Source organism: Peromyscus maniculatus, chromosome 15, assembly GCF_049852395.1.
Source record: "Peromyscus maniculatus bairdii isolate BWxNUB_F1_BW_parent chromosome 15, HU_Pman_BW_mat_3.1, whole genome shotgun sequence".
NCBI lineage: Eukaryota > Metazoa > Chordata > Mammalia > Rodentia > Cricetidae > Peromyscus > Peromyscus maniculatus.
The window spans coordinates 331,565-351,716 of NC_134866.1; the positions used below are offsets into that span (position 1 = coordinate 331,565).

General features: G+C 46.7%; 1 protein-coding gene across 3 annotated transcripts in view; it reads right to left on the bottom strand.

Moving 5' to 3' along the window:
* Slc9a3 (solute carrier family 9 member A3) overlaps positions 1–20,152 on the bottom strand; it is a 43,427-nt gene that overhangs the window by 11,798 nt on the left and 11,477 nt on the right. For 2 of the 3 annotated variants that reach the window (XM_076551652.1, XM_042261328.2), the window contains exons 2-5: positions 5,195–5,497; positions 2,935–3,095; positions 1,298–1,376; positions 554–731 (exon numbers count right to left, since the gene is read on the bottom strand). In XM_076551652.1, coding sequence (XP_076407767.1) covers positions 554–731; positions 1,298–1,376; positions 2,935–3,095; positions 5,195–5,497 — 721 coding nt within the window. The remainder of the gene's footprint in view (positions 1–553; positions 732–1,297; positions 1,377–2,934; positions 3,096–5,194; positions 5,498–20,152) is intronic. The other variant, XM_076551653.1, reaches the window with a different exon arrangement.

Below are 20,152 nucleotides of genomic sequence, written 5' to 3' on the forward strand. Positions count from 1 at the left end.
GATGGGGTTTCTGGGCAGATCATTCTTGAATCACAAGCCACAGCACACAACTACCCCATCCTCTCAGTAGGCACCTGTCTAGCCAAGGACAATTCTGAGGACTTATCAGACTTATTTAAAAAAAAATAGAGCCGGGTGGTAGTGGCACATGCCTTTAATTCTAGCACTCAGGAGGCAGAGGCTATCCTTAAACTACAGAGCTAGTTCCAGGACAGCCAAAGCTATACAAAGAAACCCTGTCTCAAAAGAACAAAAAAAAATTAAATTGACTTCTTTGCCCCTGCCAATGACTTTTACCCAACTATGAAAGCCATGGAAGTGGAAGCTACACAATGAACTTGAAATTCATGTTCCAAGGAGGAGACAGTAGGCAGGGACCAGGCTCACTCCCACCACCCCTTCACCAGGATGGCAAGGAACCCAATATACCCTTTGCTCACAGTGGCACCTTCTGCCAGGGTTTGAGTGCAGGGGATCTCTGGCACACCACCAGCTAGAAAGCCACATACCCAGCCCAGCCAACAGTGAAGGTTATTCCTTGAGGGAGACTTACGCCAGGATGGCTGACAAGGACAGCATCTCGGAGGTCAGATAGGACAGGTAGGAAATGACAAAGACGAAGCCAGGCTCGATGATACGCACATGCTTGGTGAAGCGAGTCACCAAGGACAGCAGGAAGGCGAAGATAACACCCACCAGAGTCCCCCCTAGGCTCACCACGAAGAAGGACACTGTGAGAGAAAGGAATGAATGGTCCTTTGTGGCTGGTGACCTGAGTGAAGCTTACCAGGTTGGCTGGTCATTCCTCATGGAGGGCTCCTGGTAACTGCTCACAGCAATGCTGAAAGTTTAGGAAATGAGGCAACTTTGCTCTCTATGGAGAGAGTGTCTGGTCTCCAAGTTTAGTGCAGGAGGCAGAGGACAGAGGCATGACACACAGGAGACAGGATCCCATGGTAGGGGGAATTGCCTTGACATCTCTGCAGGTTTGGGTCAGTAACAAGGTCTGAACCCTGTGTCCTTATACACTGTCCATCTGTCCTTGCCTAGGGAGACCTGGGTTGACTGTCCATATCCCTTCTCAGGAGAACACACAGGATCCCCCAGGACTTTCAGTAGTGTTTATGTGGTATTCTGGGTAAGGAACCCACCCACCCTGGTAAGTAACCAGAACACAGGCTGGAAACCCCAGGATAGCAGAAGCCTTGGGGATTCTATTCTGGAGAGGAAACAAGCCTCTGTACTCTTTGACCACTAGATTTGAGACAGGCCAGGCAGGAACCCTCCCAATACATACCTATGCCTTTCACACAATCCACGCCAGTCACCTTGTCACCACCCAGCGTCACAAAAGACTCAAAAACATTGTACAAGACCTAAGGGTACAGAAGACAAGAACACATCTGGTCAGCCCTGCATCCACACTGATCCCTCCCTATCCAATGCCCCCTCTTTTCTGTATTTGGGCCCTAGAGTTGACACCTGAAATAGCTAAAAACACTTGTAAAGCCAGCACAAAGTGACAATGTTCAACAAGAAAGGATCAGAGGATCCAGTAAGTGGGATGTACAGACAGGTGAGTGTCCCAGCAGATGAGGGCAGGAGTAATTCTTGGTCCACAGGAGGCAATGAGGCCACTGTGGCTCAGGAAGGCTGAGAGCTATTTTCTGAGTTTCAGACTAGGTCTCAAATAGGCCACCAGAACCTCCTGCACACCCAGAAATCTGATACAATGCACCCTGAAGTTCTCCTACACTCCAAGGGAGCATAAGACATGGGGAATTTCTTAGGAACTACAGGCAATTTCAGAGGGCAGAAGAAACCAAACACACTTCCTCGGGTGTCAGCTAAGTGCTTGGGCCCATTCTTACCAGTTAATCCCTCATTCCCTCCCACAGACCTGTAGTCCATCTGGGGACAGGTAGGGCTGCACTGAAGCAGCAGCAGAGGTCATGTTTCATGAACATGCTTCTCGTTGCCAGCATATACACAACCTCATCTTTGTGGAGACCTTATGCTTACTCCACTGCATGGGTCTGAGAAGCCCCAGATGCCATCAGGGGAATCTTGACTCACTGGAGGAGCTGAATGTGTTTCCTCTTTGAGTCCTGACCACAAGACCTCAGAATGCAGCTGTTTGATAGGAAGTCTTCAAAGAGGAAGCTAAGGTTAAATGAGATCAATAGAGTAGATCTTGGTGTAAAAGAAGAATACAGAACACACACACACACAGAGAGAGAGAGAGAGAGAGAGAGAGAGAGAGAGAGAGAGAGAGAGAGAGAGAGAGAGAGAGAGAGAAGATGACACAGAGAAGATAGCATCTGTAGGCCAAGGAAAGAGGCTTCCAGAGCCAGCTGCCATGCTTGGTTCTCAGCCTCCAGCCTTCAGCATGGAGACAATAAATTCTCATTGTTTAAGCCCCAGGCTTTTCTGGTATTTTGTTATGGTGGGCCCAACAGATTAATGGAATTCCTGTAAGATTTTGTTGTTTGTTTATTCATCTGTTTCTTAGGAAATAGTGTGTAGTAGCAAGTGTGGGTCCAATGTTATAGATCTCCACGCTGGGAGAGGTGGATATGGGGATTTCAACAGGGCAGCATTACCTCCAAAGTCATGAAATGGGTGGGCCTAAGACTTGTAAAAGATAAATTGGATGGAGCTGAGTTAGGGAGCCAGAAGGAGGTCAGAGCCTGCTCCCCCCCCCAACTCATACGCCAATGCTGCTGCACCAGTGAGAATGGACAGATGAAGGACACACCATGCAAGGGTCGGACATCCTAGGTTGCAAACATGGGAGACCATGTATAGTTAGTGACCCTCTTACTAGCTTATCTATCTGAGGCATATTGGTAATGCCCACTTGTCAGGGTATTCTAGAACCTCCAAGCAAGTGAAATGTTCTGAAGCTACCCCAGGGACCCTGCCATCACTCACCACAGTCACTGCATCATTCAGCAGTGACTCTCCAAAAACAATGATGAAAAGAACTTCATTGACATGGACTTCCTCAAACACGGCCAACACAGCCACTGGGTCCACAGCAGCAATGAGACTACCAAAAAGCAGGAAATCCAGTAGTCCAACCTTCAGCTCACCTGTAAGAGACATGGACCATGGGACAAGGGCTAGCCACCTGGCTCCCTCCGTCCAAATCCCACATCTACCAGATCCCTAGGAGATCAGAGGCATCAGGAATAAAGGCTTGGCACAACTCTTCCCAGGAACACCCAGTGACAGAGAGAATCTCAGAGACTGGAGTTCACAGCCAGACACCTCAGAATGTGTAAAGCTACACAGTTCCCCATGTAGTACTTTTTTTGAGCTTTGGCAGAACTTGCCATCCCTTGGAGCCAAGGAATGAACCTTGGGAAGTAAGTGCCCCAGGTATCCAGTGTGCCCCAGAAAAGAGTAGAGGGCACAGGACAGAGTGATCTCTGTAGTGACTTGAGCCCCATATGTCTATGATTACTAAACTCTGCTGCCTTCAGCTAGGACTAGAGCCTTCTGGAGTTTCCATTTAGAAATGGACCACACACTTGACTGCCACACTATATATGCCCTGCCCAGCTTTCCAGAGCAAACTAGCTTCTGGGCCAATCTTGAAATACCCTTGCAGGCCCAGCCTCTTGTTCTAGAATCTTTACTGAACCAGAGTACATTCCAAACATAAGCTGGATCCCACAGATAAACAATCCACTGAATCAGGACTGGCCTCCCTGCCTGGACAGTGCACCCACATTTACCTTGTGCCTGGAACTAATGACCTACAAGATAGCTGGCCAAAGCTGACTCTCCCAGTAAGGGTGAGTGAGCCCCATCCTTGAGCTGCTGACTACAGAGACTGGCCACTGCCTAGGCAAACCTGGGTATTATACCATCAGCCAAAGTCACAGAGGAAAGGGAGCTCATGGGATAAGTATGATCTTTCTGGTCAGCCTTGACTGGCTAGGTCCCAAAGGTGGAACACAGGTCAACATCCTATGTCTATCATGGGAGTGTCTGTAAGCACAGTGATGTACAACAATACTGGTTATGAAAAGACACTGTGGTATAAAAATTCTTCATGGCTATGGGACAGTAGGCCTGGATGTCCCTGGAGATTAAAATGCTCTAGATTTTGGTGACCATGTAATTTCTAGTGTAAGCACATTTGCCAAGGTTCAGTCACCTATTTAAAGGCCTGTGCTTATACCATAAGTCAGTCTGCTAGAGGTTTCTCCATGTACCCCCAAAACAGCTCCAGGAACATCACATGCCGGGATCTTGTGGGTGACAGAACTGTCAAGAGAGGACCAGCATGACCCTGGAAGGGTTGTGGGTATTAGATTCCAGAAGTCCCCGTTCTGTATCACAAGATATCCTCCAGGACCAGAGGCAGCCAGCCATCTTAGATGTGTTCCATCACCTTATGGCATCACCAATGTGACCAGCAGTACCCACCCCACAGCAGGATGCCTAGTTTTAGAAGCCAGACAGGTCCTTACCCTTGGGGTATCTAGTGATGCTGGACAGCAGAGACTCAAGGGAGCTCCCTAAAATGATAAGATCCCAAGAAATTGATAGTTCCTGGGTTTACTGCTCCCTGTTTCTCATTGGTCTCTAGGATTTCAAGGGCCTCATTCACTCAGTGAGTGTGCCAAAGGGAAAGTCCTGACTCTGGGTCCTCCTGTGAACACCTACTCACTTCTGTTCAGGCATCACCTGCTGCCTTCCTGCTGGACAAAGATTCAGCACAGAGGGTGGGGGGTTCCCAGGAGGTAACCAAGGCTAAGTGAAGTAATCACTAGCAAATTTGAGCAGAAACAGCACCACACCACTCAAGACTTTGGGGTGCTCAACTCTGTAATTCACTCATGAGTCTAGGAACAGTCCACTTTCATCTCTGCTGGTTTACACCACTCTGCCAACTATGACAGGAGTAAGAGCAGCTGCCTATGCATACCTACCCACTCTCCTAGGCTGTGTGGTCACAAATCTGTTCTGAACATGACACAAAAACTTTAGCTTGCAGATGTCCCAAGGAAGCTAATTATAAACTGAACCTTCTTACAAATACCAGGCTATTTACATAAGTAGTTCCCAGAGACAATGTTCATCATCCTTAGACCCAACCCTTCTACATCTGTGATCTGCACCCTTACCTTGGCTCAGCAGAGTAACTTGAACTCAACCAGAGGGCAATATATAGACTTACCCATTACACCACTGAGGAAGACACCATAGAGGGACAATCCTGTGGTGGCTGCATTCCATATAGTGCCAATGACAGCATATAGCAGAATGGTGCCCAGGTTACCAAAGAAGAGTCGATTGGGCATGAAGTATCCAGCATCCAACACAATAGGGGGCAGCAGGTAGAAGAAGAAGAGCGTGGGTGTGAGTGTGAAGGAGGCAATGTGGTCAGCTGCCCAGACGATGCCGCCTAGCACCAGGCCCAGAACGATGAGCAGAGCGCTCTCAGGGACGATACTGGTAACCTTGTGGGACAGGTGAAAGACTGTGGGAAGGAAAGAGGGTCAGGAAGATCAGGGCTTATAAGGGACCACAATGGCAAAGAGAAGATCTGGAGACAAAGTCCCCCAGAGGAATGGGAGGGGTCGGGGAGGACACACATACACACACCCCAGCAAGGTATCCATGAGATCAGTGTGGTCACTGGTTTCTTGCAAGCTTGATTATCAGGAAGCCAACTAGTTTCCACCCAGGGTTTTGAAGACCCTTCCTGTAAGAGCTGCTATCAGCGGTTCTCAATCTGTGGGGCACAACCCCCCAAACCATTAGAAAACACAGATATTTACATTAAATTCATAAAGTAGTAAAATTACAGCTGTGGCTTGTTCTGCTTCTCTGATCTTCCAGCGTTCCCCCCAATACCGGCTCCAGGTTTGACTTTATTAATAAGTACCTTTAAGATTCATGCTACATGAAGTAGCAACAACTATAATCTATGGTTGGGGGTCACCAACCATAGCATGAGGACTGTACTAAAGGGTTGCAGCATCAGGAAGGCTGAGAACCACTGTACTAGATGGACCTCTTCCTTGGTACCTGGATAATGAAAAGTTTTCTGTCTCCCCAGCCACCCACAGCTGATGGTGGATGAGAGCAACGTTGATGATGAGCAGGTCCTTCTGGAGATGAGTTGTTCCCACCCACAGCTGGCACACATAGACAGAGCCAAGGCCAAGAGCTGGATAGAGCTCAGCCACACCAAGCCAGGTCTCTACACAAGGGTGACAAAGTTTGTGCACTGGATGACAGAACCTCCCACCCCATGACAGACTCCACAGGTGGAGGCTACATAGCAACTGAGAGGAAGTGACCTAAGTTGGGCAGATGGACATCCCTTGCCCCCCAGGTAGGAGCCCCTCCAATTTGACCTGGCTGTTCCTGAGGTTAAATCTGTTCTTTTGCAGTCACCTTTAGGAGACCCATGCTCCTCATGTCCCCCATTACTCCTTTGGGGTCACAGCCATTTAGGAGTAACAGCTCCTACAGCAAGGGTCTCCAGAACCCCAGGCAGAAACTAGTTGACTTCCTGATATTCAAGCTTGCAGGAAACCTGTGGCCACCCACCTCAAGCCCTTCAGATCCCTCAGTCTCCTCAGCCATCATCAACCCTGCTAGAGTTTTGACAGGTGCTCAGCTCTGCCCTGTAAAGAAGCACAGCAATTTCTGTGAATCTTGTGTCTGATTGGACTCAAAGGAAAGGTGATTATAATTCCTATGCTAAGCCTGATTTTAACACAGTTGGAATGCTGACAGACAAGGCTGCCTCCTTTGTCTTAAGAAATGTTTTGTACAATCCATTCACCAAAGCTGTTATGTTGATGATATCTCTGAAATTAAAAAAAAATGTGTGTGCTCCCCCAGCCCCCCACTCCCCACCCCCACCTGCAAACATCCAAAATCCCTCTCGGGCCAGGTAGTATGGTAATCAACCAGGGTCTGATCTCATAAAAAGCATTTCCTGATTGGTCTGATGATGGTGGGGCCTGCAGGATGTTTTTGGACCCACCCTTCTAAACTGGATAGCCTGGACAGGGCTCCCTGCCTGGTTTCTCCACAGATAATTGCAGAGATTGCAGGGATTAGGTGGGCCCTTCCACCCAAGGGGTGGAGGTTGCTACTGTCCTTAACCATGACAGTCCTGAACTGCATAAAATGATGCCTAAGCCCTTTCCAAGCCTGGAGAGAAGCAAGTGTCAAATCAGGTTGGCACCTCAACATCAACCTTCTAGTCTATCACCAGAAATCACCAACCTAACAGAAACTATGTCACATCATTGGTTACCACCTGTATGTAGTCACCTGTATGAGTTCCAGGGAGGGTCAGGTTTTAGCTAGCACAGACAGATGGGTTGTGCTTTGGGGGTTTGAAGGACTGTCTGCCTGTGCTCCACAGATGCTTTCCCCATCCCAGGTGCACATCTTACCAATTTGAATCAAGTTTCTCTTCTCCCCTGAGAGTTTCCACTAATATAAGGTGGAGTTAACTATAGGGCTGTCCTGTAACTAAAGGCTGGGCAAGCCCACAAACATAATGTCCAGACCATGCTGGATGCTTGAGACAAGTATATAAGAGAAGGTACCAGCTCAGAATGAGGGAAGCTGCCGAAGGGGGGGGGGGTTGCCAAGGAAAATTTCTTGATTCCTTGGGGCCCTTCCCAGGGTTATCCAGTCTTTTGAGGTAGCAGGGCCACAAGCAGGAAAATATCTGGAAGGTCTGGTGCTGTCTCTATTCAAAGGAGAGGCCATGATGTGGATGAGAAGATCCTAAATATGTGCTGCCCACAGGGAGCTGGGGACAAATATGTGTGGCATCACCATCTGCACACAGAAAGCTTGCATCCTCACTCTGGACCCTATCTATGGCTATGTGCAAGGGCAGCCCAAGAATTCCAGCAAGATTTGACAACCAGCTTGGGACCCCCAGACCCAGCAGGTCCTGAACCATCCTCGGGCTAAGCATTCTTAGACCCAAAGGAGTTGTGCTGAGGAGTTCCTGTGGACCATGGGGTGAGATTGTGATGCCAGAGGAATTCTAAGAACCTATGCCTTGGCATTCCACCTCCCTGAGTCAAGTCTTCCTACTAACTATAAAAGTTGAGCTCTGGGTCCAAAGGCTGGGTTCAGAAATGTCTGGAGCCCCAGTTTCCTCAAAGATTGGCAGCAGCTACTCCATGACCATAGCTTCCCATGTGTTCTGGTTGTGGTTCAACTTCTTTTAAAAGGGTGGAAACCATGCCTTACCTTATCTCTGTCCTCCAATCCCACAAGACCCAGGTGTACCAGAAGCTGTGTAGAAGCCACAGAGTCCATATGCATGTCCTGCCTTTCTTTACACCCTGGACTGGCTCCAGTTGGGGGGTCATGTTTCTGCCATGCCCTACTGAGAAAGCTGGTGGCCTGCGCCCTTTGAATCACTTAAAGTGTGAGACTCTTTGATGAAGGGCCATGAAAAGGGACCAGAAAACCTCTGAGCTCTGACCACACCCAAGCTGTGAGGTTGCCTTCAGCTCAGGACTTTGGTCTTTTCCTACACCCTCTCTCCATAATATAGACCACAATTATCTCACCTCTGTGGAGTTCCCTTTGACAGCTGAGACTAGGGAAGGTACCAGAGCCATTCTTATCTCTAGAACAACAAGGCAAGTCTGCCCTTTAGACATTATCAGCTAATCCCTTCTGTGTGGTTGCTGGTCACTGTAAGATCTCAACAACTGGAGTATAGGTAGATGGAAGACAGGCTGGCTTTAGATCACCTGCTCTTCTTCAGAAGTAGGCCCTGAAAAATCCCAGGAAAATGATAACCTCTTCATTTCTTTGAACATCCATCTATGTGTGGTGTAGATGGGATGTACCTCTGTCCTTTTGCCATCTCTGTGATAGAAGAACCAACTTTTTTTTTTTGGTTTTTCGAGACAGGGTTTCTCTGTGTAGCTTTGCGCCTTTCCTGGAACTCACTTGGTAGCCCAGGCTGGCCTCGAACTCACAGAGATCCGCCTGGCTCTGCCTCCCGAGTGCTGGGATTAAAGGCGTGCGCCAACACCGCCCAGCTAGAACCAACTTTTAATATACATTTCCACACATGAAAGAAGCCAGAAGAGTGATAGACTATATGTTCTTAGGTCCAAAGTGTCTCCTTCAAGAGTGCTGCTGTCCCCTGCCTATCTCATAGTCCAAAATCTCATTGGGGACTGAACCCTGCTTTCTTTTACTATTTGTGGGTGCTGGCTATCTTTCATGTTTAAGATACTTCCTGTTCTTGTCTGTGAGCTGTTATTTACAGAATTTGATAGCTTCTTCATTGGGGTGCTAATTCTTTTCATAAACTGAGCTGTAAAATCCTGATCCCTTCCTTGACTGCCCACAACCATTCTTTCAAGCATGCCCATGTAGGCCTGATGTGTCCTGGTCCTATCAGGGTTTGCCTTGATGTATTCTGGGTAATCTGTTCCTGGAACCTCAAGTGGACATTGCTCCTGGTGCTTCAGGAAGGGCGCAGGCCAGTCTGCTCTGCTCATTGTATTTTCAATGCCACAAGTTTTCTGTAAAAAAAACTCATTTCATCCTTAAGAATGCCTGAAGACAGATCTTAACATGAATGCCCCCACTTTCAGCCTGTGGTTTTTCTTTCTCCTATTTCCAGGGAGCTTCCTGAACTCCAGAGCAGGTGGCTGGCTCCATGACCTCTGGTAGTTCTCCATGCACTGGTGGAGTGGAGGTTCTCTGGCAGTTCCTGCAATGGTTTGAAACGGAGCAGCAGGCATCCACACCTGGACAGTCCCAGGTTTCCTTCCCTGCATCCCTCTGATCATCTCATTTTCACTGAAAGTCTCACGCCATTCACTGTGCAGTTCTGTGAGCTGAGCCATCTCTCGCTGATTCCTGCTGTTCTCAGTCATTTCTCAGTCCTGACTTTGGTGGGCTCACGCACCATTCTCAAGGTTCTGAAATCACACCCAGGTTGTCTTGTCTAGTAATGGACTCTAGGTTCTGGAATCTACACTCTGACCCTGGATCTGGTGAATCTGGGGTGTTGTTCATCTTCCCTGGGTCTGGAAACTTTCCTGGTTCATCGTGTCACTAGTTGCCTCTGAGCAATCTCTGTGCATTGTGTTCCTGCCTGACTTGAACAGCTTTTCTACTGACCCCAGCCACCTTTTCTGAGGTCTGTGTGTTCTTCTGGGCTGGATGCCTCCTCTACTCCTCATTCTTCTATAGCCAGTTTCGCCATGACCATAGGGCAAAATCTCAGAGATCTGGCTCTGGGCCTCAGTGGCCCTGGACTAGCAATTAATCATCTGCTCTAGGCTGGGATCATCCTCACTCAGTGGTGGAATACCTGAATTGGGGCCCATAGGGCCCACTTGTCACAGCCTAGAGCAGCCTAGTCTGTGCTGGCTCTTGTGTGTCCCTATGACTACCTCCTAAGTAGCAATCTGCATCGTAATTAGCTACTTAAGCCAGAGGTTCAATTGGCTTTAAGTAGCAATTTGCTAGTAGCTCAACAATTACAGACATAATGAGCATTTTAGAAATTAGTAAGCCAGCTACTACAGAGCAATCCTACGGTAAGTAGTACCTGCTTCCTGGTGCTGTAAGGGTGAAGATCTGTAGTTGGCCACACAGGTCTGATGTCATTCACATACAGGAAGGGCCTGTATGACTCAAGTATGAATTATAGTGGGTCTGGACCAGCTTCTTCCAAGGTGCTGGGTGCTTTTTTGCTGTGGTCTGTTGCCTTAGGGATGACAATGTAGGTTGCAGGTTGCTGGTGAAATGTACACTATACACCAGGCCTTTCTTCCTTCCTGTACCTTCTGCCCATATCACAGATGTGTCTACCATCTGGTGCATCCCTACAATCTGAGAAGTAGGTGCTGCTGCCCCTGCATTGTGGCTTTTGAGGGAGCAGGGCAGGAGGGGGACCTGGTGGAGCCTAGGGAGGAGGTTTCAGTGGCTCTTCACAATGGTCTTCATCTGTGTATGACTGGTCCTTATGTTGTCTGAAAGCCCAGTATTGGGGGCATAGAGATGCTGTACAGAATGGAAGGAGAATTTCTTCCCCACAGGGGAGAGCCAGACACACACACACACACACACACACACACACACACACACACACACCATCTACCTGCACAGGACAGGAGCTGGGTGGCTGACATGAGGATTAGGTATGTAGTGTGGCCTTCCACACTGAAATTCTCAAGTCCACTAGCTGTTAGGGAAAGTGTGGCCTATAGGCTACAAGAGCTGTACTGGGCTTTACATCCTAAACATACCCAAAGGCTATGAGATAAGAGCTTGGCTCCCAGGATGGTACTGTTATAGAGCTTGTAGAAGGTAGAGCTAGGAAGAAGCCTAGATCATGGGAAATCTAGCCTTGAGGGAGTTTATGACAGCTTACTCTCCTTTATTTTTTCCTTTCTTTTTAAAGATTTTGTTTTATTTTCATTTATGTGTATATGTGTAACTGCATGTGTTTTCATGTGTGCCACATAGAGGCCAGAGGTCACCAAATGCCCTAGAACTGAAGTTACAGGAGTTTTCAAGCTACCTGATATGGGTACTGGGAATGGAATTTGAGTCCTCTACAAGAGCAGTAAGTACTGTTAACCCCTAAGCCATTTCTCTAGCCCCTAGCCATGAGGTTAGAGGTTTTGCTTGACTGCATAACATGATTCTGTCAAGATGTGTTGCCACAGTTCAAGAGCAATAGGCCAGGCAGGACCTGGAACCTCCAGAGCCATGAACCTAAATAAGTCATTTATCCTGGTAAATAGTTCATCTCAGGCTTTTGTTATAGTGATAGAAAGCTGACCAGAGCAGCAGCAGAGGATATCTGAGACCCTGAGACAGAAAGAGCAAACACCCTGCTGCATTTGTTGTCCCAGGGACTGACAATGGTCCAGAATCTATCAGAATGTGTTCTACTGGGGTTGGGCTCAGTTGTGTAGCTGCCAAAGCCAGAATTAAAGCAAGCTTCATAGAAACAAGAGCCAGTAACAACAGGCAACAGGGAGAGGGTCTCCTTAGAGAACAAATAAAATACTCTAGGAACAAGGAAACCAGAGAGGATAGAGTTGGGTCCTGATCCCCGGTGTCAGCTGAGGATATTCCACTGGGCAGGTGTAATAGAGGGACATCCAAGCCCACGAGTAACTTATTGCTGAGGCTCAGAGTCACAGTTAATTAAGCACAAAATGGTACAGCCATCTGATGGTGACAACAGACAGCAAATGCTTTAGTTATAATTACACTCTGACTGAAGTGAAAGGTCTAAGTATTCATAAACAGATACTTTGGGAAGAGCAGACACTTCTCAGGGAGACACCAGCTGACCCTGACCCCCTCACACTTTAGCAATGCAGCTGGGGACAGGCCTTGGTCAGGCCCAGAGTCAGCCCCACTGCCAAGGATCTTTCAAGGTGACAGGCAGATTTAGCTGAGTCCTTGCAAATGCAGCAGCACAGTAAATCCCTTGGTTTTACTTTAACAGGTACAAGCCTTAGAGAATTAAACTCTGCCTAACAGAGCAACTGGACCGAGCAGTGAAAACCTGCCCGGAGGAAAGAAGGGGAAGCGCCTGACCCGGGCCCCCTCCTTGTGAAGCAGAGCAGGTCAGGGTCAGACATGAGCTTACACATGCATGTGCAGTTTCCTGTGCTCACGTGGATACATAGAGACAAGCACATAGATGGCATAAGCACACTCACACACTAGACACAAGATCCTCAAGTGAACCACGGAAAAGGGCCAGAGTCTACTGTAAAGCCAACAAGTCCAGACCAGCTGCCTAGCCTGCTCACAGAAGACCCTGTTTTTCTGACCTCAATATTACTTCTGTTCTCAGCTGAGCCCACTGGGCACCTTGCAAGAATTTCAGTAAGTATGTCAGGTACAGCTTCAGGGCAGGAGGTAAAGATATTTATAGTTCATCTGGAGTCTAGCCAATTCCTCCTCCTGCCTGCATCCCACTAGGCAAGTACCTGGAAGTTCACCCTAGTCAGGGTGGACCTGGTTTCTCCTGTTGTAAGCAGGGGGCTTCTCTATGAGCCAGGCCTTCTTCAGGCCTGATAAGTTTGGAGAACAACATTCTAAAGTCTAGCCATGCTGCTTACAAATGGCAAGGTATTTTCAGCACTGTTCATTTACAAAACCTAGGGAAACACTGCTCATTTCTAAATTGGTAAAATGTCGGTGGCTTTCCAGGAAAGCAGTGTCTCCTTCTGCTCTAAGCCATGGCAAGCAACAGAAGCAAGTTTCTCCTGCAGCCCCACAGATCTGTACGAGAGATGGCTCCAGAGCCCTTCATGTGTTTGTGGGGTCTCCTTATTGGCTACCAACTATGTAAGTTAATATTTTGGCTTATTTTATATCCTCATTACCATACAGCTCTATTTTACATCTACTCAAACTAATATTTTTGTGGAAAATTGCTCAGATAGGCTGAAGTACAGCTCCTTAAAGAACCACTGTGACCTGAACTAACTCAAAATTCTGCTTCAAGCTGAAAACTCGGGGACTGCTTGCCTTTGGTGGCTTCTGAGGGTTACTATACAAGACTGGAGTAGGGTGTTGACTCAAACAGAATATAAGGTAAAGTAGTTCATCAGAGCCTGGAGTTCAGAGTCAGGTGAAAGTACTTGTAAGAGACCCATGGCTAGTGCCTCATCCTGTGCTCATCCTGTTGCCCCAGGGTACTGCCTACCAACATGGCAGGCATCTACCACGTAGCAGTTGTTTCTAATGGTACTGACCACAAATGTGTGCCTTAACAGCGACAGGTAACTGCTTATTAAGTGTACAGAGTGGAGACAGCTTGAGCCTGTGGTATAGTCAGAAGCCAGCCAGGTGTCAGCCCTGCCCGTCCTCTCCAAAGTGTCTCACCAGAGCCACCATACCCTCAGCCTACTTTGAGGTCATGCTACTCCTATATCCACCACTTACAACAGATAGTGAGTTTCCAGGCTTACTGTAACACAAATTTTAAAAGGTCTTTTAATAAAAAAAAAAAAAAAAAAAAAAAAAAAAACAGAGCCGGATACTGGGGTGAAAGCTGAAAGATCAGAGAAGCAGAACAGCCAGCCACTAGCTTACCTCTATAAAATCCTCAGCCTCACAGCTTACTTTATGATCTCACAATTGGCTGTAACTTAAAACTTGAGAGAAGGGTTTTAATAATCACATCTAATGATTGGGTGCTGGAGCAGCTTCTATTGTTCCAATTCACCCACAAATGACAGTTACAAACTTTGAGAGAAACATACAAACAACAGGCCCAAACTGGAGGGACAGTCAAACCTAAGAAAGGAACAGCCTGGAGGCTTCTACGCCATCCTGAATCTTCCTAAGCACAGGTCCCAGCCACAGCTGAGCAGCCAGATGAGCCTACCAGAAACCTTTTGGCCACTGACTAGAAAGCTAGGAGCAAAGATCCAAGCAGCAAATAAAAAGAGAGCAGCAAAGCTCAGTAAGGGAAGGGCCCGATACAGGAACCTCATAGTCTCTGAGAAATCCTAACCACCAGTCAGTTCCTGTAATCTCCTGTGAATCACACAGGAGTGTGGTGGGTCCCGTGCTGTCAACTAGAGCTAAAATGCAGAATAAATATCAGTCAGAATAGGAACAGACAGTACTTGGAGTTTCAGTCCACACAAAGGTCAGTTGTCTGGCAAGACCATTGTGGTGACATATTGTGTACCCTAATAAACTTGCCTGGGGATCAGCCACTAGATTAGACATAGAGGTCAGGCAGTGGTGGCACACACCTTTAATCCCAGCACTTGAGATCTCATGCCTTTGCTTAGGAAGCACACGCCTTGAATCCCAGGAACTAATATGGCAGGGCAGAGAAAGGTATAGAAGGCATGAGGAAACAGTAACTCACTCTCTTTAGGATGAGGATTTCGTAGAGGTAAGAACTAGTGGCTGGCTGTTCCACTTCTCTAATCTTTCAGCTTTCACCCTGATATCTGGCTCTGGGTTTTTTTTTATTGTAAGACCATCTAAGATCTGAACAACAGACCATCACCTTAAAAAGCAGTTATCTCCAGAGGGACATAGTAGCACACAGTCTCTGCAAGTATAAATCACAGTGTCTTGGACACAATTAAAAATTATTAGACATATGAAGAAGTAGAAAATTAGGACCAGCCATAAAACAACTGATGAGGACCTCACAGTGATGTAGACATTGGAACTATCAAATAAAGACTTTAAAACAGCTTTAAAAACAGTAAAAATATTCAAAGAAAATGTAATTATTTTAAAAAAATAACCAATCTGAGAATTGAAGTAAGATATAGATTAGCAGTTTTTCTTTGAAAGAGAAATAGTAATGTCACAAGATTCATGGGATACACAAATGATTAGCTCTGCAGAACACTGCTGTATTATATGCAAACAAAAGGGCAAGGCTGTGAGGATTTGTTCTAATAAAATTTTACTTAAATAAATAGGTGACTGGTACATGGACCATGGTTTCTTGACCCCTAAAATATGCTATCAAAAAAATTCAAATGGAAATTCTGCAGTTGAAGAATGCAATATCTGAAACAAAAGTGTAAACTGACTTCACAGCATAGAAATGGAGCTAGAGTTTGCAATTTGAAGGCAGGCCAGTCAAAATGACACAACCTGAGGTAGAAGGAGAAAACGTGTTTGTTAATTAGAAAGATGCTATGGTCTACAGGGCAGTATCAGAAGGTCTAATGCATGTGTGTAGCAGGGTTCTAGAATGAGGGGAAAAGCAAGCAATGAGAGAATTTTGAAAAAAAAATAGTAGTAGAAAATGGCCCCAGCTTGGTAGGAGACATGCTTATGGAGTTGAGAAATTTCGCCAACTTCAAACAGTGTAAATTTTTAAAAGTTACACTCTATAGGACCATTAAATTCAAATAGTTAAAAACCAAAACTGAGAAAATAGTAAATACAAATAACTGTTTCTTTTTGTTTTTATTCCATCAAAGGACAGGAAAAGAACATAGGTCTGTTGTAAGTCTACCAACACTGTGACCTCTTTTGTCTCAGAGATCATCTGTCTTCGGGGGGTTGGTAGTTTTTACAGAGGCCCGGAGCCTGACTCTGTTTGATGTATCAGATGTCCTCAGGACCCCTCCTCATTTCACTTTTCACTGCACTTCACTTTTAGAACATCATGCTTTTGAAGCAGATGCCATGAATGGTGTTCTAACTGATCACAAACACTCAGCAATTCTGTTTTTCCTTTGGTTTATCAACAACCACATAGTGCTGTGTTGAAGCTGCAGATGAGCGGGACAAAGTCCCTCATGCTACTTGTAGGAAAGGTCATTGCTAGCACATCCTGTAGTGGCTAGACCTCAGACATAGGCACCCTCCACACAAGGGGCACCCACATCTCTATGATGTTGCAGAAATATTTTTTTATACTTCCTGTAAACAGTGGGCATTTCAGGAGAAGTTGGGGATGGCTGGGATACTGACAGGCACACAAGTGTCATCTGAGGGCAGAGGCAGCACTCAGGAAGTACCTCCACTATCTTGGTTTCTCCTCCAACACTTGAGCAAATGGTTACCTGAGAGAACCTAAGGAGCTGGACTGGGCTTTGGCTCACTAAGGTATCTATGGGGGAAGTGGGGCTGTGGCTTCCTATGTTGCTTCAATGTGCTAGGCACCCATCAAGGAGATCCCTGCAATTAGAGGTTTTGTGTAGCCTCCACAACTGTAGGATCTGCCCTCATTCCCATCATATCTGGTCCTCCCTGAGCCCATAGTCCTCCAGGAGATCCTTGTTATTTATCATGATGGGCTGAGATGGCACTGAAGGAAGCCTCTCAGGTGGGAACTGTGGACAAGCCCTGGCTTTCTGAATCAGATCCCTTGGGGACCTCAAAGACCTGAACTTCAATCTTTAGTGATGAACAGGTTGCATGTTTTAAATGTAGAGACTGAAAGGCAAGTGGAAGATACAACCAGCTCCTAGCCAGCAATGAGACATGGGCAGAGTGACTTTTTCCCCATGTCCCTTAAGCCCAGAGAAGAGCCCGTAGGTCCCTAGTCTTCTTTTCACACAGACCTCCAAACCTGTCCCATCTGTGCCTACCAGGACCTCACAAACTATGAGTTATCTGGCCATCAACTCCCTAAGGGCAGAACTGATTCATCGGGTATCTGGTAGGAATCTTGGATAGAGAATGTAGTCTTAGGTTCTTTTACACAGGTGACAGTGTGAGGTTGAGTCCAGGGCTTTCAAGTTTGGAAGGGAACCCACTGTCAGGCTGGAGATTAGGGGTAAGCAGTGGGCAAGGCACATCTAGACTCAGTTGGTACAAGCAGGTAACTGTGCATAGTGGCATTGAGACTGGGTAACTGAGCCCAGCTATGATGGCTGCAGCTAACATACATGAGAATTGGAGGAGCAGAGTTCACAGCTAAGCCAACACAGGTGCCCTGGCACCACCCAGGACTTCACTAAACCATGAAAAGTGCCAGAGGCCAGGCAAGCCAGGGCCACCTCCTTTTCAAGAACAGAGTCTGTCATATCACAGAAAGCTACTGTGAGAGGAACATGAGCCTGACAAAAGAGTAACCCCAAGGTCAAATCGACATAAAATTCACTAAAGCAAAGATTCTTAAAAGATAGGAGACACAGGTGGATGTTCTAAGAGCTACAAAGAGTTTACAAGCATAATCCCTGTGGGGGAGAAGGTGTGAACCTTGCTGACCTTCATACCTTCATGTAAAAAATTCCAGCCAAGCATTTTCTCTGAAAACTTCTTTTGTGCAGATAAACTGTGTGGCAATGTCCCAAGGCTGCTGTTCATTGGGCCTGTGCCCATTCACATGGTCATAGTCACTACCACCTGGAAGCTTACAACTTGTCTCCAAAGTCAGGACTTTGTCACCATTCACTTCCTGGATACAAAGCAGGAACTCATCAGGACTACTGAGCTTTGCTGTTCATATGGCACAGGCAGATGATAAGTTGGAACTCTGAAGATTAAAAAAAAAAAAGCCATAGAGTGGCCCAGAAGCACAGGCCCTAACTAAGGGCAGGGTTTGAGACACTGGGCATTGGTATGTGAAAATGTTAATGGGTTAGTGGCAGACTTCATGCCAGCAGCCCACCCTTCAGCTAGTTGCTCCTCTGAGACAAATGGTTCAGAGCCCATAGGGGCCTCCTGAGGGCCCCCACCATCACCTACCTCCCTGGGGCAAGGTGACCCTGCAAGGTACAAACAGCCCCTATCTGTGGAGCCAGAAGGGCACGGTCCCTGCACACCTAAGGGCTCTCTGTTCCCAGGACTTGCCTGTCCACTACCTAATAGGTAGTTTTATCTTTGGACTTTGTTTCCTGGTGTAAGATGACAATCTCATCTTTTGTAGATGTTGTGAAGATGAAAACTGGATCCCCAAAGAGCCAATGCATTACTTTATTTTTGAACCAAAAGAAAATGAAAGGGCAGAGGGCTTATTTATTGTCTTTATTCCCAAGGTTTTTCCATGGGCCTAAAAGAAGTAGGGAGCTCTCAACACAAATACCACACTGACATACCCCTGTTCCAGGTTCCAGTGAGGTTTTATACCTCCAGCACATGGCCCTTCCCAAGGACGGACTCTGAGACTCTTGGGAAATGGCAAGAGATGCTCAAACATAAAGGGCTAGAGTAGGGGAATGACGGACACTAGCATGCTGAGGAAGAGTGTGACACTGAAAGGAGGTACATGCAGGGATTCAAGACCTCTTGGGGTGGGTGTGGTGGTACATGCCTGTAGTCTTATGGGGAAGCAGGCAGAGGGATCATCAAAGAAAGAAAAAGAAGAGAAAGAGAAATGGGGAGGTGAGAGAGACCTCTTAAAAGTAAACAACACAAGAGCAGTAATTTTAAAAATCAGCAGAAGACCTGAAAGATGAAATTAAGAAATTTTATCAGAAAAATAGAAGAGAACACATGTGTTGAAGAGCCATGCTTCTAGACTAAATGGCAGAAAATACATGACTCCATAAAGCAAGTAGACCTGCCCTCAAGATACTATTATAAACAGAACGGATACTACATCATGGAGAGGAATCCCTGTACAATGCTGAGGAAGGCTTCCAAGGTCAGAAATCAACCATGAAAGAAGCCAAGCAGTATCTCCAACTCCACACAGAAAAGCACTTACAGACTGCACCTCTTTGTCCCCAGAGTGGCCAAGCTATAACATCTCAATAACCACCAGGTTGCTTCCTAGCCCTGGACCTGTGGCTCTGACCAGAAGGCTCAGGAAACGCTGCAGAAGAAAATACATCAAAGAGAGGGACCTCAGTACAAAAGCATAAGATGCAAAGATGGCCCAAGTCAACTGGGACAGTGCCAGGGGACCAGGCAAGGCTGGGCAAGGAGACTCTGAATCTCTCAAGAAGAAAATGAGAGCCCCAGAGCTCAAGCAGAACACAGCAGCATATGGCTTGAGCAAAAATTCCCTGACCAGCACATAGAAAATGATGCCAACTGTGCTGGTCAGATGGATCAACAGGTAAAAGCATTTGCAACTAAGCCAAGTGACCTGACTTTGATACTTGGGACCCACATGGTAGAAGGAGAGAACTAATTCCTGTACGTTGTCATCTGGCCATCACACACATGCTTTGGCATGAGCACATGCACTTGCACACATAGGTGTACACACAAATATAATTACATCAATAACAAAAAGAGGCCCTGATAACTTCAGGCAAAACAGAAGACTACATGGACAATGGAGAAGCAATTACTGTGGAGAATTTTGCAGTTAGAGTAACTACACCCCTGGAATGTAATGGAAGACAGAAGACCCAAGATCATAGTATGAGTTGGGCAGCCAGAGAGCATTCCAAGATCAACCTGGACAGGAGGACAGTTGAACATGACACTCTGTCCTTACTTAGTCATCTTGGGAAGCAGGGACAAGGAAGGAGTGCAGAGGCTGCCTCTTTCCAAGCAAATTCTAGAACTGATTGAGTCTCTGTGCTGATAGCCAAAAGATGATATGGCTGCTGTACTAGCAGCACTCTGCTAGCTGATGAGAGTTTGCAGGATGTAGTGTTTACTCAGAGACTCTGGGCCCTCTCCTACCCTGAGGATACATGCAGTACAATGAAGACCCAAGCAGGAAGCCATGGATCAGCAGCTTTATGGG